Raw genomic sequence first — 26,159 nt, 5'->3', positions numbered from 1 at the left:
GCAGCTTTTTGAAATCTTTTAATAATATCATGATTCAGAAGGTTTTCATGTTGTTGTTTCTACTATTGTACTTTGAAATGTAGAATTTGGGTGATCTGAAATTTACCTTTTTGGAGGTGGGGAGAAGTTTTGTGATATTCAGAGACAGTCCCCCATCTATATGCATTAAAACCTTGCACCAAAGCAGGGATACTACAAGGCCTTTGCTCAGTGGACTTTCATGAGCAATGTTTCAGAGTTCCTCACACACAAAATCCAAGCATTTAGTTCTTAAAGCAGCATGGTATCAGTGCACTGAAATCCATCTTATACAAATTTTAAAACCTTCTTTCTTCAGAGAGGAATTGTTGTTCTGCTAAGAAGGCCAGAAAGACATTTTTTGTGACTTGGATAATTATTATTTGCATTCAGCAGAGTCTTCAATGTAAACAGAATTTACATGTTTGCAGTCATCATCATTGCCTATGTGCGAGGTCTGAATGTTGTGTAGCTGTTACATATGTCTTAGAAAAAGAACACGACAATGAATGAATGCAGGCTTATGGGCAAAGATTAGACATGTATGGATTTGCCAAAGAAATCAGATCTAGACACAAAGAAATATCCTATTTGCCTGTGGCTGGGTTGATCACATGGTGGCCATCTGGAATGTACATCAAACTTTCAATAGAATACAAGGGACCACACTTCTGCAGCACTCTCAACAATAAATTAATATCCATGCGGTAAGTACTGCTAGAAAACGGTGATAAAGAAGAAAAAAGCCATATCTCACATACTCCAATTGCATTCCATTTCCTGGTGTTTCTTCACTCCCCCCCCACCCCATTTATATAAACATTATATGTGAAACATAGTGAGAGCAATAAAAAATAAATGGCAATTAGAGCTAAGTTCCAGCATTAAGACAGGAGGCAAAAAGGAAGAGAAACATTGGTCCTGATGGCCTTTTCCTGTTCTAGTTTTTTTTTTAAATGTTCTTCTGACCTTGATTAGACCTGCAAATTTTCCTGTGAAGTCTTGGTATGAATTCTATATATAGGAAAAAATATGGATATTACTGAACATGCAGAGGCCAACAAGTATTTTGCCTCTGGTATTTTATCCATTTTCTGAATCACCTGGATAGCACGTATTTGTGACCCTCACTTTGTTGTCATATTTGTGACCCTCCTTCTCCAGCCCCACCCCTAAAAAAAAAAAGTACCCAACTAACCAACCAAGCCCTTTACTCAGTAATAAAATGCAATGTTACTTGTGAAGATGCTCTTGCAGTGTGAGAATCGCTGATTGCCTGGTGAATGTGACTCCCATTCCTGGAAGTATCATCTTCCCATGGTGGCACTGCAGTTCAGCACACCAACAGTCCTGCAGTTGTTTTGAAGGACCCTTGTGGCTAGTTTATTCCCAGCCTACATCTTCACAATGCAAACTGGACCGGATTTTCAAGAGTGAACAGAACCCAGCAGCTCCCACTGTGACAATGATAGCCAGACGGCCCAATGTGCTGAGCTCCTTTGAAAATAAGTCTCCAACTGCAGAGCTCTGATCCACAGAGATTGGCCTAAGTGGACCAGCTAACATCATAATAAGCTCTTGCCTTAAAGAGCCTGAGTTACATACTCAGAATATTCTGTAATATGTCTAAATAGTAAACAAAATGTCATGTTGATTCTACCATTCTTCAATTCACAGAAAAAAAGCAAATGGATTCTAGTTCACATATTTCCACCAATACGTACCCAAACTGTGCTTCACAGAGCATCTTGTAGATGTGCTGATATGGAAGGCTTGCTTTTCCCCGAATGGGATGGAGTGATGCATCCATTAAGATGTCTGTTTGGAAATCCAGATACTTCATTTTCAATCCATTCCAGCTGAAAATGAAAGACTGGCCTCTGAAATTGGCCCACTAAGGAGACCATCTTAACCATCAATAGAAGAAAGATTCAATCAGGACAGAAAGAGAGGTCTGATGGGAAAATAGAGGTGGTGCTGTGTGTCACAGTTCAGCAAATAAAATGCTCATAGACTATGTTTTAATTTACTGTTGACAGATGTAATGTTCACATCATCTGTGATTCTCCTTAAGCCATTATTAAAGGGCAGTTACAAATTCCTGTATATTTGTCATTTTTCTTATCCTGAAAAATGTTGTCAGAGAACATATTTAAAAAGCTAACCAATATATAGATTAAAAAAACACGATAGGTATTACTTGTAGCATAGGTTTAAAAAGTAGTTCTGGCTTCCTGTTAAGATCAATACATTATCTCAGTAACAGACATATTAATGTCCTTAAATCTATACTTTTATCTGCAAATCACAAAAAAACAAAAAACAAAAACAACAACAAAAAAACAAAACAAAAAAAAAACACCCCAACAACCACACCTCTCATGGATTAGGCCTCCCTACCAACTGATTTAGTTGTGTCAGGGAAGCCTCATTCTCTTGTTTTTTCTCTTTTCCAAGTCTCACAGAAATGCTTATTGATCCTGTACTTTAAATCTTAGCCAATGGATAGTAATCTTTCACCATTTATCGGCTCTTGACATATTTTTATGTAAAATGTTTCAAAGAGAAAAGATTCACGTATGTTTTATGAACTCCCCTAAAGTACAAATAAAAGGCATCCAAGGTTCAAAGAGTTAAATTAACCAACTGTTTCCCTCTCGACAATAAATCCCCCGCCCTAAGCCCCTATTGTCTCTCAGGGCTATGCTTGATTTATGGTGTGATCCATCCCTGTTGGGAGTTGACAGTCACTTTCATTTTCTTGTATTTTTTTTCTCTCTGACTGCCAAGGTCACAAGAGAGAGGGCCCTCCAAGTTTTTTGCATTCGTCCTCCTTCACCCTTCCACTGGGTTGGCCTCATGAATCATTCCGTCTTCACATTGAACTCCTGATGCTTCTCTTCCACCAAACTGCCCGACTTCCGCAATTTTTCTTCATTCTCACTAACAATTTGGTAATGAAATATTGATTTTTAGTTAGATTCAAATAGATGTTATTAAGTTTGCATTGATAAATCGTTCCCTTTCTCAGGCTGGAAGTACCTCAGTCAAATTCTAACTGCACTTTCATACCTGGTGATGTATTAATTTGACATATTTGTCACCCAAGCTGCATGGCTCAGAGTTAGAGGAGGGCATCTATCCTAATTGCTGCTATTTGCCAGAGAAGGTGTAATTCTAGCGGATTTCTTCCAAGGATTTTAGCCCTAAAATGAAGGCTTGGTATATATTTTCTGTGGGATTTTTATTTTTTTTTAAATCTTTTCCCTATGTGGTTCATTGACAGTCAAAAAAGTAATGGCCAAGTAATTGAAATGCATTTCAGTGTGTTTTGCTAATTGAAATGTATAGCATACAGCATGAATTATTATATAGTTAAAGACAGAAAGGCATGTTTTTATTATTCTGTTTTTTAAAAGATTTTCCCCAATAGAAGCTGTTGGCTGTTGAACAGTTTCAAAAATATGGCCCTGAAAGCTCAATAAAATCACCCTTCTAAGTCAGAGTTGAAGGGCAGAACAATGTAAGGAAATACACCATGTCTGCCTTGCATCAAATCTGACTCGCAAACGGAATAATTCACGTTCCCAGCCCTCAGACTTTTGTGATCACAGATGTATGTACACATTCAAAACAGACTTCTGACTTATTGAGGACAAAAGCTGCCCACTCTGACATACCCAAAGCTTATTCTCTGCCTTTGTAAAAGATGACTACGATACTGCTTTGCAAACACCTAATTCTGAATCTCTGGTTACATTTACATTTTGCTATAGTATGTTGTTAACAATAGCAGCACAACCTTTTTTGGTTAGGTCAAAGTTCAAAGAAAATATTATTCCTCAGCTTAAAGCCAACAGAGACTGATACATAATTTTATTCCTGCTCCGTGGACCTTTGATGTAACAATCAGTTTCAAATTATGCCCTCACCTGACTCTCTTAAAAGTTTAATTTGGGGGTTATAGCTGCATCATTTGGACTGCAACCTGATCTCTCCTTCTATGGATGTGATTTTGCACCTGTAAAAACTTCCACTTACAAATATTATTAAGGCAGATATCTGACTCGTGTTGTAACTACTAAATTTTCCCCACAATGCACTGTAGGTCAAAGACATGATTTTGTGTCTACACACACAGGAGCCATCTCTAAAAATGAGGCGCCCAAAGAGTTTAACAGTAGCCACTAGCGTTGATGGATACACTGACTCCTTTCATGTAACAGGGGTAGTGTCCTTTGGCATCCTGACCCATTTCCAGAGTCAAGGGCCAGGAAATAAAGTCCAATTTCTTACCAATATTCCTTTTATTTTGAAAATAATTCAATGGTGAAAGAAAAGGATCAGCTTTGAAACTAGCTTTTAAAAGGCCTCACCATTAAAATCTTGGTACTTAGCTGGAGTTGATAAAAATTTAAAAAATGTAAAGCTTTTAAACTAAGAAAAAAAAGACTTTTTTTTGCAAAAATGTTTGCACTATTTCCCCTCAACCTTCCTTTTCCTCCTCCTCTCCCCACCCCCTCATTTTTTGACCAGCTCTAGTATTTACTGCACATAGTAGTTAAAGTTACTGTGGTATGTGTAGTATTCCCCATGTTAAGTATATTAGATAGGTATAAGTAACAGTGGAGTAAATGTAACATTTCCATGACATCTAAAGACTCTTTGAACCGTACACACAAAGAGTTGCAAGCTGATACATTTGTTAAAATAGGAAAAAAAGATATTGCAATCTAAAACGTACTTAATTACTGAATACTGGTAGAGCTGCAATAACAAGACTGTTTAAATGAGTAAGAGAATGAAGGAGATGTATGAATTCTTTCCATTAATAATATAACCCCATTCTTTCTTTCTTCTATTTCTCCCCATATGTACTTTCTAGAGCTATTTAATGCTATAAGCAATCATCAATCCACTTCGGAAAGGCAGTGCACTTTTTATATACTCTCTAAAGCTGCTGCTGCTTTTATTGTTACTGATACCAAAAGGGAACGTAAAAAAAGAGTCCCTGTAAGTGCATGTTATAGTGAGCTCAGCATTCAGAATACAGTTTGAAACACTCTGTCCTTATCTCACCTTATTATGGGTCAGGTATTGCAGAACATACAGGAAGGGAGATCACCCACTGGGAAGAACCCAATGAATTAACTAGGCTCAGTGGAAGTGTGACGGATACATTGCTAGACCAAGTTATTAACTCAATCAGATAAATATGCACTTAGGGAATTTTAAAAGAGCACCGTGACTATATACTGACTGTAATGACTCCTTGGGACCATCGAGGTACAGTAGGTAAATACATGTGTTAAAGTAACACAGATTATTTAGGGATCACTTATGCCACTTTAGACCCACACTATGGTGGTGCTGAGATATGCTGCCCCAGGGGCGCTCCAAAAGGAATTCTGCCCCTAAAGGCAGAGTTTCTTCCAGAGCTCAACAGTATGAGGGAACACACTCGCTTCTATACCCCTTCCTCATAAACACCGCTCTCTCTGCCCTTGCATGTACAACCTGTGCCTAGGAGGGAACAGCACCATAGCCCTCTCTGCCCCTTTGGGGTTTCTTGTGCTTCATGGGGCATGTATGGCTGTGCCTGGCTGCTGATGAGACATGCAAGAGGAGGGAAGGGGAAGAGTTTCTTCTGCATCCTAATCTGGCCATTACCCAACAACACTTGTCAGGGGTTAAGTATGGTTTTTTTCATTCAGCTTATGGAGACAGATGTGTAAATACCCATTATATTTCTTTAGAATTATACACACCAACCCATTAAAAAAGGAGCTCTCCCTTGCATAAGCCAGTAAACACCCAATGAACTCAAGGTCTCTGGGATGTCCAAAACCTTCAAGTTCTGACAACAGAGAGCTCCACTTCTAAAAATGTAAAAAGTTTAAAAATGTAAAAGTGTAAAAGTTCTTGCCAAAGCAAGAGAAAAGCTCAGCTCTGCTGTGAGAACATGGGTAGATCTGGTAGAGTGGCTGACACCAGAGGAACCAGCAGCTTCACTTATCTTTGAGAGCAGCTCTGCACAGATCTGCCACCTCCAATACCCCTTTCCCTGTCTGACCTAGAGTATCCTCACTCTACCCTGCATACTGCCTGTCCTCCACCCACCCTCTGTAATTCCTGTTAGGAGCAATTAACATGCAGATTAGTAGGATTTACCTGATTTAGTTCTGCAGAACTTACAGGGCAAATAATATCCAATAATAATTGTTCCCCCACAAGCTTTTGCTAGCAGCTCATCAAGTACTTCCTGGGGCTTAGTGAGCAAAATGAGCTAAAACAACTAGAGAAGACATTTTTGCTTCCTTCAGACACAACTCTGCTGCCTCAGAGTCAGCTCAGCAGCTCCAATTCTGACTGATCTTATTTATTAAATAGATGCAGGAGTGATTGGTCTGTACTGCTCAGGGGGTGGGGAGTGGAGGGGATGGGGAAGAACAGCAAGATGCTTGCCTTCTCTATGACATCATTTCCCCCAACATCAAACCCTCAGAGGGCTTTAGTAGGCCAGAGCAGTCATTCTGCTTACCTACTCTCTCCCACTGAAACATGCAGCTTCATAAGGAAAAGCTAGTTCTGGGGGAAGTGGGATGGGGTGGGGAAGAGAAATCCCTAGCAGCTCAGTTTCAGGCTAGGGCACACCCACTGGGAGGGAACAGGGGCTTCCCAGACACATACTTCACCCTGGATATGGATTAGGAATCCACTAGTTTTAGGGTCTGAACCCCACTTCTAGAGTGGAGGCACCCTCCCTACAATGGAAAATCCATGAGTGGAAACTCACCGGGATTCCAATCACTGCTGTGGGGTTCGCCATGTAGAGAACACCACCACTCTATGTTCTTTGGGGGCACAATGGCATTATCAATAGTCACACAGTATATGGGACTCTATGAAGTTAAGTAGCCTGGGTATTTTCACTGATAAGCAATACAGAGCCCCAAACAACAATGATCCAGAAAGGCTAGCTCTATACTACACCCCCTGGTGGTGGCATGTAGTATATAGGTAGCTACATGCCACAGTGAAAAGCAGGCTGCGATGTGTAGCTAAGCATGTTGGTGAAAGGAAGGCAACAGGAAAAGGCTTCAGAATCTCCCCCCTGCCAGAGCCTTTCTCAGCTGGGAGCATCACGGACAAACCCAGACCCTTCTGGCATGTATTTATTCTACTTGCCTAAACCATGCCTCATGGGCTACACTGCTGTTTATGCCTATGCACCAGGGGCCTGTGCAGGTATGTACTCTACACGCTGCCAAAAGAAGCATGCAGTATGGACATCCCATAGGGCAGACTTTCACTTGGGTTGACAAGACCCGGGCTGGAAGGTTTTTGATGGTAAACTGCACTGGACACCCATCAGTAATAAACAGAAGCATAGCATGTATCTCAGTAAAAACAGAGTTATGGATAAACTTATATTGCTTGGCATTCAGCAAAGCAATTAATTCCTCAACCTTGCAATCACGACTGGCAATAAGGCAGTTTACTGTATTCTATTTTAGACATCTAATGCAAAGCAATCCAGCCTGTGAATATATCAGTAGCTATTCTAAATGGAAAGGTAAAATCTACCTGAAATTTTAAATTATACTAAATTTTAGCTTCTGCCTAATTTCACCACCACTACAATTTCTTGACGATTTTTTTTCTGGAGCATAGTATGTTATTAGAGCTGTCTATAAAATATGAATGCCAATACCACAATCATCATCAAAAATCATAAAATTCTATGCCTGCCATGAAAATATTAGATGATTTATTTTGTGAAGTACATATTAAAACTAGGTATTGGAATGGTATTTTGCCTCACTGACATAAAACACTTTTAATGACACACAATTTCCTCTAAATTGCTATTATGTTAAGCCTCTTTCCTTATTTTAAATCAGATATTTCAGATCCTATTTATAGATTAAAGATAATATTTAGATCACCATACGCTGTACAATATTTGTTCATGTACCTTGTTCAGTCTTGTTTTGTATGACATATGGTACATTCTTTATACATTGCATAAACCTAACATATTGCATATGCATATATAATTTAATACACATAGTGTGCATGCTGGATGCAGTTGAGGAGATAGGGTTCTGGATTCCCTGATTCTGGGGCAATGCCTAAATACCTATAAAAATCTGGGACCTAACTTCCAGATCTTCAAAGATGTACTTAATTTGGCAATGTTTTTTTCCAATCGTAGTAGTTTGTAGGTTGTTGTGCATCTCATGGTAAATATCATTATTCTTTGGGTTTTTTTGATCTTGCAAAGTCTGGGTTTGTTGTTTCAGTGGAACATTTAGGCCTGAATTTTTTGAGAGGTTAGTTACAGGAATGAATCCCAAATTAGAGTTAAGAAAAAAATAGAAAGTTTTAAATTTACAATTCCTTGGGACTCTTGACTGTCATCTATACAATGGAAATGCACAGGTTACTACCAGACAACTACACAGTTATTTTCTCAATGGCTGTTAATTACTCAAATATTTGAACCCTAACTGACTGGGTGCCATTAACAGGCCAATCAGAACAGAAGGATTTGTACACCGATTCTAGTATTTCTGAACAAATGCACTGTTGATATTAAAATCCCTCCTGTGTATTGGCGGCCTTTATAAATTGTCATTCAAATATTCATAATCAACGTGGTTACGTTAGGAGCCCACTTCATTCCCATCCTGTCACCACACACACAGTCTTGGTCCTCTCAATCCACCTGCTCAGTTAATTAATATCAAAGCCGAAGAACTCAGGATACATTTGGCTCAGAATACAATGATTACATCTTGGATAAGAAAAACTAACTAACTAACTACCTAGCTAGCTAACTATTTAGTAGATCTATATCTAATTTCACTTTCTCAAGCTCAATGAGACTGCATCCTTAGATGTACATGTTTCACTGATTTCAGTGGGTGTCTGGCACATACATCTAAGAACAGAATTTGACTGTTGTGGCCCAACCTAATAGTTCTGTATGTGTCAAATTCCCAGTCAAATCAAGGGGAGTTTTGCCAGCAAGAGGAATGGAAAGTATTTCATCCTAGAACAGTGCAACCTTATAAATAAGTGGTCAATCCAAAGACTCCGTGAGTATCTCCATTCTGCAAGGGACAGGTGAAAACAACAGGACATCATACTACCAGAGCCACGACACAAAACGTCACGCTAAGATTGGATAGGCTTCTGAAGCTGATGGGCCAGGATCCACAGGTGATGGTTCACACCAGCATTAATGACACTGTGTCGTGGGATATCTCACAGCTAGTAGATGATTTCAGGGAACTCAGAAGCATGCTGAAGTAGGATGTCCAAGCAATCTTCTCTGAGATCCTTCCTGTCCCATGAGCAAAGGAAGACAGAAGGCAGAAGATTCTGGAAGTGAATTACTGGCTAGTAAGTGGTGTAGAGTTTTGGTTTTGTGGAACACTGGTCCACCTTCTATGGGAAGAGGGGGCTCTATAGTTTGAATGACCTTCACCTCAGTAGAAGGGGAACCAGTCCCCTGAGGGACAAGTTGGCTAGTGTAGTCTGGAGGGAGTTAAACTAATGCAAAAGAGGAGAGGGAAAATAGGAAAAATATGAGCACTCAGCATAATTTAGAGATGTGGACAATAGTCAAGAAACCAAAGAACATGGAGAAAAAGTTCCTGAATTGCCTATACACCAATGCTAGAAACTTAGGTAACAAACAAGAGAATTTGAATTACTCATTTATAAGCAAAAATTCAATCTAATTGATATTACTGAAACCTAGTGGGATGAGTCCCATGATTGGAATGTTAAAGTCAATGGTTATAACCTATTTAGAAAGGTTCAAGTGGTCAAAAGGGGAAGGGCAGTGGCACTCTATGGCATTACGTGTTTTCAAGTCACTGGTAGCTTGGAAGAAAATGATCTTGAATTCTTATGGATCAATATCCTAACAGATATACTTCAAGATGGGATACTAACTGATGTCTGCTACAGACCACCAAATCACACTAGGGAACAGGATGACTGCTTACTTAAACACCAATCTACAATGTGTAGGGGGGAGTGTGTGATCATGGGCGACTTCAATTTTAATGACATATGCAGGAGTTCTAATACTGCCAGTACTAAAACATCCTTGGAATTTATAAACATTATAGATAACAATTTCCTAACTCAAAACATGCTGCAGCCAACATAGGGGAGGTTTTTATTAGACCTTGTCCTAACAAATAAAAAGGAACTGATCACAGAACTAAAAATTAATGGTAGCTTAGGTACAAGTGATTATCACTTGATCACATTTATAATGTGGAAGCAGAATGAAGTCAGACCAATATTGTATATAGTTGGTGCTTTAATAGGGCCATTTTCAAACAATTATGAGCCAAATCAGCTGTGAGGGAAGAATTTAACCAGAAAAATTGGAATGATATTTGGAATCATTTAAAAACAACTTGCTAGATGCCCCAAAAGTGTCTAGAGGAAGAAGACCATACTGGTTAAAAAACAACCTGGCTTAGATGGGAAAAAGGGCAAGCTGATAGCTAGGAATATAAATCAGAAGTTAGGAATTGTAGAAAATTGATAAAGGAAGCCAAGGTACACAAGAAGACCTCTATGGCCAACAGAGTTAAGGACAATAAGAAGAAATTTTCAAGATATATTAGGACCAAAAAGCATCTTTACAATGGCATTGGTCTGTTATTAGAAGGAAATGGTAGAATTATAAATAATAATGCAGAAAAGGCAGAAGTGTTCAATAAATATGTCTGTTCTGTATTTTGGGGGGGGGGGTTTGATGATATAGTCTCTCATGGTGATGATGAACCCTCTTTCCATTCCATTAGTGTCTCTGGAGGATGTTAAAGAGAAGCTACTAAAGTTAGACATTTTTAAATCTGCAGATCCAGATAACTTTCACCCAAGAGTTTTAAAAGAGCTAGTTGAGAAGACATTAATGTTGATTTTCAACAAGCCTTGGAGAAGTTTAGAAGACCGGATGAAAGCTAATATGCCAATTTTTTAAAAAGGTACATGGGATGACCTGGGTAACTATAGGCCTGTCAGCCTGACATTGATCCCAGGCAAGATAATGGAGCAGCTGATGTTGGTCTCTATTAATAAAGAATTAAAGGAGGGTAATGAAATTAATGCAAATCAATACAGGTTTATAGTGTGTGACAGACTATACCCCATTTTCACCACTTTCACAAGACTACGATACATTTTGTACAAAGTATGCCTTGTGAAGTATCATTGGAAAACTCAATGTGCTGAACATTATTGTCCTGGTAAAATATGTGTATCAGCATTGTATGTAAGGTTATAATTTTCTACTGTATAAATTGCTGTAATATGTTCCAGACTTAGAAAAGCAGGCCCAAACCAGTTTTCAAAGACAAAGACACATTGGCATCCCAACCAGGTGTTAATGGACTACAACCTGCTTAAGTGGCCATTCTCTGTCGGGGAGAAGGCATGAACAAGAAATTTGCATTTCATCACAAGGACAGTTCAAACTTCACATCCACAAAAGACTGTTTGTCACCATGATTCAGAAAGGATGTATCTAGCACAAGAAAATGAATATAAGGAGGGAAGAAAAAACACTTGACCTCACTCTCCTCCTCCATCTCTGCTAATGAAATCAACAACCCTTAAAGAACTCAACTGGGGTGGGGGGAGGGAGTCCTGGCTGAAGTAAGCCAGTACAGACTGCTGTAAGCTTATGGTGAAAGAAACCTTTTGCTTTTATGTTCACTTAGCTTATTAAGTTAGGTATTTAGCTTGCGGGTTTTTCTAAAAAAAATTTGTAACCAGTCCTTACCTTTATGCATCATTACTTGTAGTCTTGCTTTTCTTTCTGTAGTTGATAAACTTGTTTCACTGTTTTATCTAACCAGTGTTTGTGTGTGGGAAACGCCATTAGGGATAACAAAGCTGGTGTATATAATTTTCCATTGATGAAATGACGGACTTTATATGAGCTTGCATTGTTCAGTGACGTGCTTGGCAATATAAGATGCACATTTCTGTGGGAAAGTCTGGGACTAGAGTATCTGGTGGTGTTCTTCTGCAGTGTAATTCCTGAGTGGCTAGCTAGAAACACTCAATTCGGTGCAGCAGGGAGAAAGTTACTTGGTCAGGATGTTCACCAGTAAAGTAGGGTAAAAAAAAAAAAGCATCCCAGGTTGGAGAACTGAGGAGACAGCTATTCAGCAGTCCAGATTGATATTGTGACATTCCCCAAGGTACAAACTAATTTGATTTTTTTTATGAGGTAACAAGTTTGATTGATAAAGATAATAGTGCTGATGTAATATACTTAGACTTTTGTAAGGCATTTGACTTGGTATCGCACAACATTTTGATTAAAAACATAAAATATAAAATTAACATGGCATACATTAAGTGGATTAAAAATTGGCTAACTGATAGGTATCAAAATGTAATTGTAAATGGGGACTCATCATCAAACAGGTGTGTGTTTTCAGTAGGTCCCTCAGGGGTTGGGTATTGCTATTTAACATTTTTATCAGTGACCTGGAAGAAAACATAAAATCATCACTGATAAAATTTTCAGAGGACACAATATTTGCGGGAGTGATAAATAATGATGACAGGTCACTGATTCAAAGCGATCTGGATCACTTGGTAAACTGGGTGCAAGCAAACAATATGTATTTTAATATGTTAAATGTAAATGTATACATCTAGGAACAAAGAACATAGGCCGTATGTTCACAGTGAGGGACTCTATCCTGTGAAGCAATGACTCTAAAAAAAGATTTGGGTGGATAATCAGCGGAACATGAGTTCCCAGTGTGATGTTCTGGCTAAAAGAGCTAATGTGAGTCTGGGATGAATAAACAGGGGAATCTGGAGTAGAAGTAGAGAGGGTATTTACCTCTCTATTTGGCACCTGTGTGACTGCTACAGGAATACGGTGTGCAGTTCTGGTGCCCCCAATTCAAGAAGAAAGTTGATAAATTGGAGAGGGTTCAGAGAAGAGCCACAAGAGTGACTAGAGGATTAGAAAACATGCCTCATAGTGATGGACTCAGGGAGCTCAATCTATTTAGCTTAAAGAGAAGGTTAAGGGATGACTTGATAACAGTCTATAAGTATCTACATGGGGAACAAATATTTAACAATGAACTCTTGAATCTAGCAGAGAAAGGTATAGCAAGAACCAATGGTTGGAAGTTGAAGCTACACATGTTCAGAATGGAAATAAGGCATACTTTTTTAATGATGAGAGTAATTAACCTTGGAACAATTTACCAATGGTCATGATGGATTCTTCATCACTGACAATTTTTAATTAAGATTGTATATTTTTCTAAAAGGTCTCTTCTAAGAATTATTTTGGGGAACTTCTGTGGCCTGTGTTATACAGGAGGTCAACCTAGATGACCTCCTGTATAATGGTCCCTTTTGGCCCTGGAATCTGTTAACTTCAAAGGGACCTGGATTCAGCCCTAACACTGGAGACAGGGGGAGAAAAAAATGCCCTGGAAATCATTATTATAAAAATATTTGCCTATCAAAAACATATGACACTTCTGCCATCAAAAAAAGCCAACTGAACAATCTGTGATCTTGAAAAGCTACATTTCTACCAGGAATGGTAAGAAAACACGTACTGTAAACATTTCTTCTGGAATTACAAGGTTTAACTATTCTAGCATGTAAAAAGTACCTTCAGTTATCTGTCGGGAGTTTGGAAGGAAGAGCCAGGACAAGATACAGGCGCCATCATGAAAAATAATTAAGGGTTTTTGGAGAAAAATAAAGAAAGATAAACAAATCTGATTAGGAAAATAAATATATGCCACAATACATGTATAGGCATGTGAATGGGTGGCAGGTTACTTTAACATGAAAAAAAAAACCCAACACAACCTAAGGTTATATCTCGCTTTGAGTTCCTATGCTAGCATCCACAAAACTGGAAACCTGTTTGCCAGGGCTTCAAGCAAGAAGCTTATAAAAGAATATTTGTGCAGTTAAATTCTTCTTGTTTTCCTTGGCTCTTGAAGTCACTACTTAACAAAAATCTAAGTGTAGGGATTTTTCAAGCCACTTTTCTGACCCACATTGATATCTATCTGTTCAGAAAGCATAACTAGGTAAGATGATTATTCTCTAAAGGTCCCAACCTAAATGAAAATGTAGGTGCATGGAAATATAGTAAAGTGCTTTGAGAGCTACAGATGAAAAGTGTTATATAAAAGCTAGGTATTGTTTTTGTGATTATTAAACAAAAAAAACCCCCAACAAATTTGACACAGTAAACAACTTCGTATAGAAGAGTCTAGACAACTGAATCTCTCTTACTGACTCCACGTGATTAAAAAGAAGCAGGAGCAGAGGTGTGGGAAAATAGCTCTGCCTCTCTCTTTGTCCATATTGTGTTCCAGATGCAGCGGAGAGAGTGTGCTCATGACTTCAGTTGCTACCCACCAGGAATTAGCAGCAATCTACACATACATGAAAATGTGATGACCCTTATTTTAAAGGAAAATATTTAAACTCTGGGGATATGCAATGAGACACATTCTGCTAACTACTGTACACTTTGCCCAGAAATTGCAAATGAATAAAACCAGCCTTTGCTAAAGTAAAAAAATGCACCAAGACAACAAAACCCAACTGAATTGTGATTTATAGTAAATCTGTGACATTTTTATGTTTCTCAAACCAATAATGGAAGAAGAAATAGCAGACAGTGAGCCCTTGGCACTGGTATTGACTTCAAGGTCAGTGGAGCACAGAAACCTATTGGTTACTGATAAAATGGCCTCTCCTCCACCCAGCTGCTTCTGGTTTTCAAAAGAGAACTCATTGGAAATGTGCAGGTGTTTGATACTTAGCTCCCTATTGCAGTTGATAGAATAATTATTTTGTTTAAACTTTTCAAATCAACAGAATTTCTTTCATTGAGTCTGGAATTGCCTTATTTAGTATCGAGACTCAAGAAGGTAGGTTAACAGCCTTTAACAACTCCCATTAGTTATTCATGTCTACATAGGCATCTTATTCTTAAATCAAAAATGGTATTTCCATTATTATTATTTTAACTCATATGTAAGGATAATATGATTGTGTCTGTAAGTAAGTGCCATGCTGAATTTAATCATGCTATTTATTTGCTTTGAATTATTCTGTATTCATTTTTTCTGTACTCTTAGGCATCGATAAAGTGGCTCTGACTATTACAGTAAATTAAATGCACTTTAAAAGATTATCTCTTACATTTGTCATAACAAGAATTTACACTGATGTTTTTTCTCTCTCTTTAAATGGGAATAAAGAACTCATATACATTTTCTAATTTATCATGGAGTATTTATTACATGAAGATGGGCTTCTTGTCTAATCACAACTCATTAAAATCACAGATTATTCAAATTATTCACTATGGTAAGAGACCATCATGTCAGGAGGGGGGAAAAGGATTTTTGGTTAAGAAATTAAAACTTATTTTTCACTGTTTTTCCTTTTAAAAATAGTTTAAAATGAAAAACTATCAAATTTAACATATAGGAAACACAAAATCTTCACAGGATAGAGAAAGCTATGTGAAAACAAGCCATTTGAATGATAAGGCAGAGTGAAATGTGCAGTACATCTTTAAACTCTACAGTCGGTAAAAAAGTAGAACTGGATCAACAGAAAAGGGAAGGTAAATTTCTTCAACCCTTTATTCTTTACACAATAGATTATTCCTATTTATACCTTGCTACTAGCTGTATGTGGGGTTCATGGTTGCTTTTTATAGCCTCATATATGGTAACCAGACAGCAAGTGTGAAAATCAGGACAGGGTGTAGGGAGGTAATATGTGCCTATATAAGAAAAAGCCTCAAATATCGCGACTGTCCCTATAAAAATCAGAGCATCTGACCACCCTAGCCTCATATCACAGTGCCTAATGGCTATCACAATTATTGTTACCTGAAGCAGGCAATCTTCTAATGTACATAGTGTATATGAATGTTCTTCATACAGCTCTAAAGAGAGGGCCATCTTAGTTGTTAAATATTGCATTCAGCCGCCTAGTTAATTGTCTTTTTTGCTTCAGATATGTGGCATTTTCCACGTTTAGTAGTGGAGCAGACATTTGTTTGGACTGTATGCCTATGTGTACTTTTTTAATGTAATAAAATTGACAGATGACTTCTTTTTGCAACAGGTTTGGTAGAAGAAAATGTTTTTTTTTCCTTGATGGCTGTTTAGACAGCAGTCTTAAAAAATGACTAGTCACTAAAATTCCTCATGCTCATTTCATATTGTGTTGATTCATATTAAATTCATGACAACAAAAAAGCAACTTGAGGCACTTTTGGAAATGACCACTCTTTAGTGCTTCTCTCCTCCAGGCTTGATAGGCCCAGAGTCCATAAAGCTGCCTGCTGTCTTGTGTCATGAAAAGAAACAGCTTTGCCTGGGAATGCCATTACTGTGTAATGAGGCATGCAGCAAAATATACCTTCAGCAGCCACTTGATGAAGGCTTGCTGACACACCAGACCAGACAGAAATGTTTTTTTGTGTGTTCTTCCTTATTTTGTCCATCAATCACATCATTAGTCAAAGCAGACAGCCTTGTCAGCTGGGCACAGATGCAGACTGGCAGGCGATCAGTGGACAGGTGTTAGAGCGTTCCCAAAACAAGATCTTGAAATGAGAAAAGGAGTGAAGACCTTGTTTCAAGGGCTGGAATGTCAATAAAAAAAAACCACCATGAGGGGAAAAGTTCAGAGGGGGTGCTCAGAGCAACTGCATAAATAATTTGGGAAAAGTTAAGAGAACCTGCCGCTTAATATTACATTTTAATTTCTGTCCACATTAGTGGATATGTATGGATTGCAACAACGTCCAGCATTTGCTGTTTGAAAACAGTCTAAAGAACATTGTGTAAACAATACTGTACTTCCATTTCATTAGGAAAATCCTTCATGGCATATGGATTTATTTGTCTGAAGTTTCTGTCGTTAAGCTGAGACACTAATGCCTATGACGAGCATATATTCTTTCAGTTTGACATGCAAAATGGTAGAGAGCTACTACACAAGGGATCTCATTTTCATTATAAGAATCAAAAACATAAATGCTCTGAGATACCTCCCAACTGCCCCTGATTACAAGGAGCGCTAATCACGTCGAGTGAAATTCTGCAGTCCTCAGACCTTACTCAGGCATTATTGCCTGAATAATGATTTGGACCCGTGAGCCTTACTCTATGAGCATCTGGCACTGAGGTCCATGTGTATTTTCCTGAGACATTTTTCTGACATAAACATTGCTGTCACAAGAGTAGCGAGGGAATCTCAGGGTTCCTTAGGATGTTGTTAGATTTGAACTCCATCCCAGGCAAACCTGGGATCCTTTCTGCTATTACGGCAGCAAGGTTAATATCAGAAGCACTGTTCCAGGAACCAGAGACTGTAAAACATATTGGTTACATTAAAGCAATAAATCCCACGCAATTTAGGTTTCCATAACTACTTCCCCCTTCCCCTTCCTGTGTGGGCCTTTGTCCCACATTTGGGTCTTAGGAAAAACAACAACAGAGAACAGGTATGACATAAAATGAGTAATTGCTAGTTTTTTAGTTGAGTACATCAATAACACACGTAGGATTTTATATCAGGGTGGGACCAGTGTGCAATAAGTAGTATACCTGTATATTCTATATAATTTACAGTGAATGAAGCACAGTGGAATGGCAAATATCTAGCACTCACAAGCTGATTTTTGAGATCCTGGCTGCCTTGCAAAGTCATCAATTTTATCCCGTTGTTTGTGTCTTAGATCAACTCTTGATGAATAAACATTATCGACTGAATAGGTCATTAGTCATTATAGTAGTTCTTCAAGCAAGCAAGAATAGAAAAAAGAATATTCCCTACTAGCTATAATTATAGACTGAGTAGCAAATATCCTCTGTGATATGTGGATATTAGAAACAATGTATCTGAACACACAGAGGCAGAGTTTTAGGTATGGTCTTCTGGTCTAGTAAGGGGTTCTTACCTTTCTGGTGTCAGGATGCATGGCTGTGCATCAGTTTCATTCTGGCATGTTGGATAGTTTTGGTGATTTTCCTCTCTAGACAGGTAAAAATTCCCCCTCTTCTTACCAGGATCCAGTATCTTCCCCTTGATGTGGGTGAGTGATGGGTGGGGCATCTTCCCACATTCTCTATGACTGCTAAATAAAAGAGGGTGCCCATTACTAGGCCTGAAGCCAATTCTAGTTCTGTCATCCCAGGATAAGTCTTTCTCCTCGCTCCACCAAAGGTCTAACCTTTAACCCCTTACTCAAGTTCATTACTGTTGATGCAGAGCTGGTATCAATAGTCATTTACACCCTCCCCAACCTAAGAGATAAAGAATTCCTTGGTTGCCTGCCTCTTCAGGTCGCAAACAAATTACCTCTCCCAACAGTTCCTGCTTCTTCACAACTCTGTCTTTATGACTCTTTATCAGGCTCCTTTCCCGGCTGCTCTCTGCAGGTCCTATACAGACCACAGCTCCACCCATAACTGACGACTGTTTCTCCGCTGCTGGGATTCCAGGGCTCCTGCCTTTTCACAGTCTCCTCCCCTATGTTGATTCCTTCCCTGGCTCTGTGGCATAGCCTGGTCCTTACCTATCCTCTCTCAAAAGAACCACCACTGTAGGCCCTTCTCCCTCCCTGATGTCACGCTCACTAAACAAATGGGAATGCCTTAATTTCCTGCCCCCTTCCCCAGTGTGCAATTCAGTCTGTGGGTCTCTGGGAACTAGATACGTCACCATGCCTTGATTCTGAACTGAACTGGCATCAAGGTTGTGCCTGGCCTGCAGCCTCCTGAAAATAGGCCCAGTTACAGTTCTCTTTCCTTGGCAGCAGATACCATTTCTAGTGTTGGATTAGTGCAGCAGTTCTCCAACTATGGGTCGCGACCCCGTTTTAATGGGGTCACCAGGGCTGGCTTAGACTTGCTGGTGCCCAGGGCCAAAGCCTGAGCCCTACCTCCCAGGGCTGAAGCCGAAGCCTGAGGACTTCAGCCCTTGGCAGTGGGGCTCAGGTTACAGGCCCCCTACCTGGGGCTGAAGCCCTTGGACTTCAGCTTTGGTCCCCTCGCCCGGGGAGCAGAGCTTGGGCAGGCTCAGACTTCAGGCCCCCTTCTTGGGATCGTGTTGTAATTTTTGTAGTCAGAAGAGGATCACGGTACAATGAAGTTTGAGAACCCCTGGATTAATGTATTGACTAAAAATGAGTGCTTGCACTTCAGAAAAGCTTCCACTACTCATTGCACTAGTTCCACCAGAGCCCATATATGTAGGTCCATTGAAATCCACCCATATGGTTTGTAACTTGATCAGCATTTTCTCTCTTACTCCTCTGCCAGGCATAAAATATATTTCTGTAAACTGGGGGAAGTCCTCTCATGACATTATTGTGTGAATACCTTCAGCAAAGGTCCTTCCCCGCCCCTCCCACCCCCGGCCCAGTCTACAGTTTCATCTGACTCTGAATTGTGGTTGACTTTAATAAACATAGCAGTTATTTCCTGACCAATACACCTAATTAGATGTTTTTGAACAGCTTTGCATCATCTACATTTTAGATGATTCTCCACCTGCTTGTCACCAAATGCCTGACAAGTCTCATGCAGAATCCCATAGTTCTGAGCCAAGTTATTCCCCAAGACCTAGTTCAAATAGAGCTCCCATGGAGAGCAAGGGCAAGTTCTGCTGATATAATTGTACACAGAATCCATTTCCCTCGTATCATTAGGACTGATTTGGTCTAACTAAATACAAATATCAACTCTTCTACTAAGGCTCAAGTCCTGCTCCCATTGAAACCTATGGCAAACTCTCAGTAGCTTCAATGAAGCTTTAGAAGTTCTATACCAGCTCTGTATTCACTTTGTGATTGCCTCCTTGGCTGTGATCTGACAGTATATCCAGAATTCTTTGCTTATATCCCCAGCTTTGTAAACCTCAGGTCACTATGCTGCTGACCAAACCTCCCACTGACTTCACTGGTGCAGGGCTTCACCCCCAATACATCAGATAATTTCCATCACTCTGTTCTCCCCCTGTCTGTCATGTTTACTGTGGTTCACAAGAAGTCACAAAAAAAAGACCTTGTGAAAGACCCGATGCAGAAGATCTGACTTTGATCTCCCATGAAGCTTATGGGCAATGCTAAACTGTAGCCACACAAACCATGACAAATGCAGATACCTGCTGCACAAATGGAAAGTTGAAGATTCTTCAGTGTGCGACTGCGTTCAGCCAGAACAGACCATGGAACATATAACAACTCAATGTCCAATTCGCAAATATAAAGGAGGCATCTCAGCAATACATTCTGGCTTAACATGAGTTTTGTTACAATCACGCAATTGTCTGGCTTAACAATCTAAATATAAAATTACAGTTGTTGCTCTACATTTACATCAGCCATAGGAAGAAGACAACAGTGGCCTCTTGCCTTATAGTTAGATTGTAAGCTCAGGAATCAGCTTTTTGTTATATACATGTACAGTTCCCAGGAGGCCTCAATCTCTGACTAGGTAATTTTTGGTAATTTGGTAAAATTTGGTAATTGTTTATGACCAAGATGTATGACCCTTTACCTCCCCACTAGGTACTGCTACCCATTAATTTTCTCTCTGGGACAAGGAGGAAAAGGGCTAGGTGTTTGGGACACAAAGCCACTAGGTCTGACTGGAATGGAAGACCCTACAGAGACAATGGAGGCCTTAGTGGTCGAACATTAACTCCCACAGCAAGTTATTTCCCACCCACCTCTGTGCAGGGAAGCAGAACAAAAAGCCCCTACTTGGAGAACAAAGGCAAGAGGTGTCAGGTAACTTTGTCTTAGGGCTGATGCTGGAAATGGGGACACAGGAACTGAGAGTGAGAGAGAGAACTTGGATCTCAGGAGACCATGGCTTGGGCCATGGTTTCCTCCCCACCACCCACATTCAGAATGGACTGTCTTACCCTTACCTTTCCCATACTAGCATGTCTCTCCATTGCTGCATTCCAGGAAACTAATAAATGCTACTTTGTTTTGAAACCTGCATCACTACAGATACTCACTGTTTGCACTGCTTCCAAGAAAGAAAAGCCTCTCTCGGGTGTTTAATCTCAGTTGGCTTCACTATTGGGAGCCATGGTGAGAAATAGGGGTTGCTGGAGCCCAAAGGCCCAGTCAGAAGTTGTGGAAGCTGCATGGTCTGCCTTGTGGAAAAGTTAGCCCCATGGTGTCTGGTGCACTAAAAGGGTACTCCCAGCTATTTGGTCACATGTTTTTCCCCAGCAAAACATTTTAAATTTGGTTCACTCTAGTTTGTTTAACTTGTTTAAAGGCTGGGGCATAGCCTATGGCCTGTAAATCCCGGACGCCTTAGTCACTAATTCTGATATTTGCAGCTGGGCATTGAGGGTCAGGCTCAGGCAGCTTGGATGCTGGTTCCAAATCAGCATCTGAATAGGATACCCGAGGCACAAGAGTTCACAAGAAGAAGGAAAGGTTGGAGTAGGTAAATGTTGAGGTAGCTTCACTGCTGAAACAAGTGATGATGGGATGATTCAAGTGCTGGAATAGGGAAGGATACCAGTATAGTTAGTTTGGTCATTTGGATTCCAATTCTGCAATTTCTCGTTGAAGTCTGTTTTTGAAGTTTTTTTGTTGGAGTATTGTGACTTTTAGGTCTGTAATTGAGTGACCAGGGAGGTTGAAGTGTTCTCCGACTGGTTTTTGAATGTTATAATTCTTGACGTCTGATTTGTGTCCATTTATTCTTTTGTGTAGAGACTGTCCGGTTTGGCCAATGTACATGGCAGAGGGGCATTACTGGCACATGATGGCATTTATCACATTGGTAGATGTGCAGGTGAATGAGCCTCTGATAGTGTGGCTGATGTGATTAGGTCCTATGATGGTGTCCCCTGAATAGAAATGTGGGCAGAGTTGGCAAAGCTAGGTACCTGGGTTAGTGTTTTTGTTGTGTGGTTGCTTGTGAGTATGCTCTTCACTTTCTTTTGCCTTCTGCTCTCTCTAGTTCTCTCTACCCTCCTACCATTCCTTGAGCCTTTCCCATTCCTTCTCCAGCATTGGTCCAATCTACCTTCCACTGCACCTTGTCTCCTACCTCGGTTGATCTATTTTCCTTTCCTACTTGGTTCCTTGCCCTCCACTGCCCTTCCCTCTTGGCATTGTGCACTCCATTTCACCCCATTACCCAGCCCTGTTCTATTCCTGTCCAAGTTTCTCTCACTGGCTGCTACAAGATTTATGAACATTATTTTTAATGTGTAAAAAAAAGCTCCTCCCCAATTAAGTGTGTTACTTTAATCAAAGCAATTTTGAAGGAACCCTGACCTTTTCCTCATTTCTTTCCAGCTGCTCCTGGCTTTTGTGTTCTGTTTGCTCAGTCCTCAGCCCTGACAGATCTCGGGGTATTCTGAAGTCCTTGGGGCACTGCACTCAATCAGATAGGCAGTTAAGGCCAAGGGGAAGATAAGGTGGACTATGCATTCATTTCATACATCCTCTCCCTGGGTCCCATGGATTTCCTGTCCTCATGCCTCCTGGGATTGGAATAGGCTCATGTCGCCCTGCAACTCCCTGCCTGCAAAATAAATGTAACAATCTTGACATTTAGGTTGTCCTCTACATTTTGAGCTAGATTCCCTGATCAGATCCATCCCCTTTGCATCCTTGGGGAGGCACAAAGGGGCTACATACTGCAAATGGCCAGCAGAAAAATTCCCTGCTGACACAGATGCACCAGCCCTGGGCCATGTACCTGCTGCTCCACCCCCGCACTCAGTATAGTGAGTAGAGAGTGGGTCAGCAGATCTCTTCTATCATAGGCCTAACCTCTACCAATATGGTGTCCATTAAGGATCATACATTAATGGGGCAAGTTAGGCTTGCTCAGAAGCAGCCCTAATACTTGCCAGGCTGGGGCTAGCTCTGGTGCTAAGAATTAGGATGCACTTTCTACCCCCAAAACACATTAATAATAGATCCACCACCAAGAACTTCAGTAAGTTGAATGAGTTAACATCTCCTGGTGTAACACAAAATGTGACACTATTACACGATACTGCCGTTCAAGTTTTACACAAAGGTATTACTCTGCAAAGATATGATGCCTTATGAAATATCAAGGTAACCTGAATATTAACTTGTGTCATCACTGCCTTTGGTCACTTCTTTTAGAAACTATTAAAAAAAACCAAGATCCATTCAGCTTCAATAAATAATAGGCAGGATGATGGAAAAAAAGAAAGAGAAATTAGGATCACTGAAAGGTCAGGTGCCTTTATCCAGCACAAGGGAAAAGGAACAGATTCTCAGATCTTTCCAAGAGCTGACCTTTCTAAAGGTGTGCTCAGCATGAAGGGGGAAATACCTGCTACAGATCCATACTTCTACCTTTAAATAAGAATTACGGTAATGTCAGATATATTTCTCCTGAGATATCATTAATCTAACCAGCCATTAGAGGTCACTATTGTGCTAAATAGATGCAGGTAGAATACATTTCTTGGGGAAATGAAAATAATGGCTCTCTGAACTTTACTGTAGTCTCCACCAAACGCACGAGCATTATGAATAAACTTTACTCGGTTGCCCTTTTTACAGAAGGAGAGATGCTGTTAATAAAGAAGTTGTATTACTAATTATAAAAAAGTTATTATGGATGTATGAAGACAAACCCAGGCCAAAGACACCTAGCTTCAAACATCCTGGATTACAAAAGCCCACCCAGAAAAAACCCATCCAGATTAAGAAAGGGGATGAAAGAAAATAGGCTAGCTGGCCACACTCTGTAGGATCAGAAGGAAGAGTTGTAGGGCAGTAAGCCCTCCTCACCTCTGTGGAGATGCCTAAAGGAAAGGGAAAGGACCTAGTTTCTGATGAGAGAGGTAGGGAGGAAGGATGACCAAGCAGATAGGGCACTCAACTTGGATTATGCAGACCCGGGTTTTATTCCTGGCAGTGTCAGACTTTTTTATGATCTTGGGCAAATCACTTCATCTACCTGTCCCTCGGGTCCCAATCTATAAAATGGAGATACTTTTGGGCTGCTGCAAGGATAAAAAAGACTGTAGGGTGCTCAGATAGCATGATGCTGAAGGCCATATAAGGATCTTGAGAGACAGACTAGATATCGTTATAATATTGTTGATTTTTCAGGGTTCACATGAAGTTTTGCATAGAGCTTGAAGTTTCAAGTTGATGAAAGCCTCAGTGCCTGAAGGAAGACCCCCATGGGTTGCAACCCCAGGGTGACCTGAACCTGCCAATTTGAGTTAAGCAAAACTTCAAAAGAAGCCCAGCCTTAGTTGCAAATACAACATTTGGTCAGACTGTCCTATACCTAGTGGCATGAGAGGCGAGACAGTATGCACCAATATGGCACATTATCCCTGCTATACTTATGCTCTAGTGGCAGCATGCAAAAATCGTATGACATATCCCCGCTCTGCTGCAGTCTGGATCCTGTCTCTGCACTATTATCATCGATCTTTTGCTCTACATTAGGCTCCTAGGCAGCCCATTGGGGCTGATTTGTCAATAATTTCAAAGGTTATTCAAACATTCAAGCTTTATTGTGATTCTTAATGGATCATCTCCATAGAGCAATTTAGTAATGTAGTAGAGAATGTCATACAGCAACACTGAGTACGACCAGACTGGGGACAGTGCAGCTATAATGTTGCATGCTTCCACCACAAGACCTTAAATCCAAGGGAGGTATCTGACAGATCCTTGCATGCTTTGGATCTATTGATAGCTTCAAGTAAGTCATCCACATATATTATGATATAGGAAGAGGAGAAAATCAACTGGATTAATAAGAATCAACAGTGTAAACAACTGGCATCAGCTGTCAATGCCATGTTGGAATTCTACAGCATGGGATTGCTTAGTAACAAGAACACAGATCTAGTCACACTCAGACCTGCCTATTAAAAGGAATACATGAGGTCCACAAAGAACCTACACAGCCAGAACTGTCATTTGGCATGAGCTGATCAACACTTTTCTTGAAGTGAGGAGCAAACGTTCACAACAGGCTGATGAACTCCTGGTGGGTTCATCTCTCTCACATGTCACTTTTTCAAAGTGCAGAGAATTAAACCCAACAAAAAAGCATATTTAAATAAAGTTAATGTTCAAGATATTGGTCCTGATTCTTCCCTCACTTAAACCATTGGAATCTAGGAGTAATTCCTCTGCAAATCAACGAAATTAAGTCAGTGCAAGTGAAAGTAGACTGAATTCCACTGAGACACAAAATGCAAGACAAAATATCCTTCCTTACTGCACCAGTCAGGAATGGTCAGACTGCAGGACCGATCACATTACTTTTCTCACCTCAAACATCAGAGGAAGAAAGCAGGATTTAAGATCAAAAGGTGAAATCTTGACCCTACTGAAGTCAATTGGAGTCTTGCCATTGGGTGAAATCCTGGCAACACTGAAATCAGTGGAGTCAGAATTTCACCCAAAGTGTCAGTATCATTTCTGAATGTACTAGCTGTTCTTCCCACAAGTCAGAACCTTGTCTTTATTTAACCAGTTGAGTGCTACCAAAAGAACTTGGTATGTTTGGAGGAACCAGGGGCTGTGCCAAATGGCACAGTTAGTCTTTAGAAATTATTTGTTTAGGTGCTTTAATTAAAGCAGTTTATGTACTCAGAGAATACAACCAACCAACAAGTCAGACAAACAGGTTCCTTAGAAGTTTTCAGTCTAAGTAGAAGTCAGTACATTAAAGCAATTCTTTAAAAATAAGAACTTCTATAATGAAATAGCTAAACACAGTTTTCACAATTAAAACAAACATCTATTATTAAATCATAAGTCCAAAAATAATAGTTTCACAAGTCTGTGAAAATATCTACTATACCGTAGAACCTCAATAATTCTTACTTTCTTCATAAGCAAGCCCAATAATTTCCCCAGAAAAATGGCAGCCCCCCACTGCTCAGTGAAGATTTAGTAGCAGAAAACCAAAGCACATTATATTATGAAGACTTCATTATTTTATAATATATGCAGCAGTAACTTTACTAATATAGGGTTCAGTTCTTCATGTTCCTTCCATACGAGTAAT

General features: G+C 39.8%; 1 protein-coding gene across 1 annotated transcript in view; it reads right to left on the bottom strand.

Moving 5' to 3' along the window:
* Window positions 1-26,159, bottom strand: part of LOC120384666 — a 238,771-nt gene that overhangs the window by 144,979 nt on the left and 67,633 nt on the right. Inside the window, exon 2 of the mRNA XM_039503649.1 lies at window positions 18,050-18,226. Coding sequence (XP_039359583.1) covers window positions 18,050-18,226 — 177 coding nt within the window. The remainder of the gene's footprint in view (window positions 1-18,049; window positions 18,227-26,159) is intronic.

Source organism: Mauremys reevesii, linkage group 16, assembly GCF_016161935.1.
Source record: "Mauremys reevesii isolate NIE-2019 linkage group 16, ASM1616193v1, whole genome shotgun sequence".
Lineage (NCBI taxonomy): Eukaryota > Metazoa > Chordata > Testudines > Geoemydidae > Mauremys > Mauremys reevesii.
Note: the sequence above shows the minus strand (reverse complement) of the source record. Positions and strands in the feature narration are given on the sequence as shown.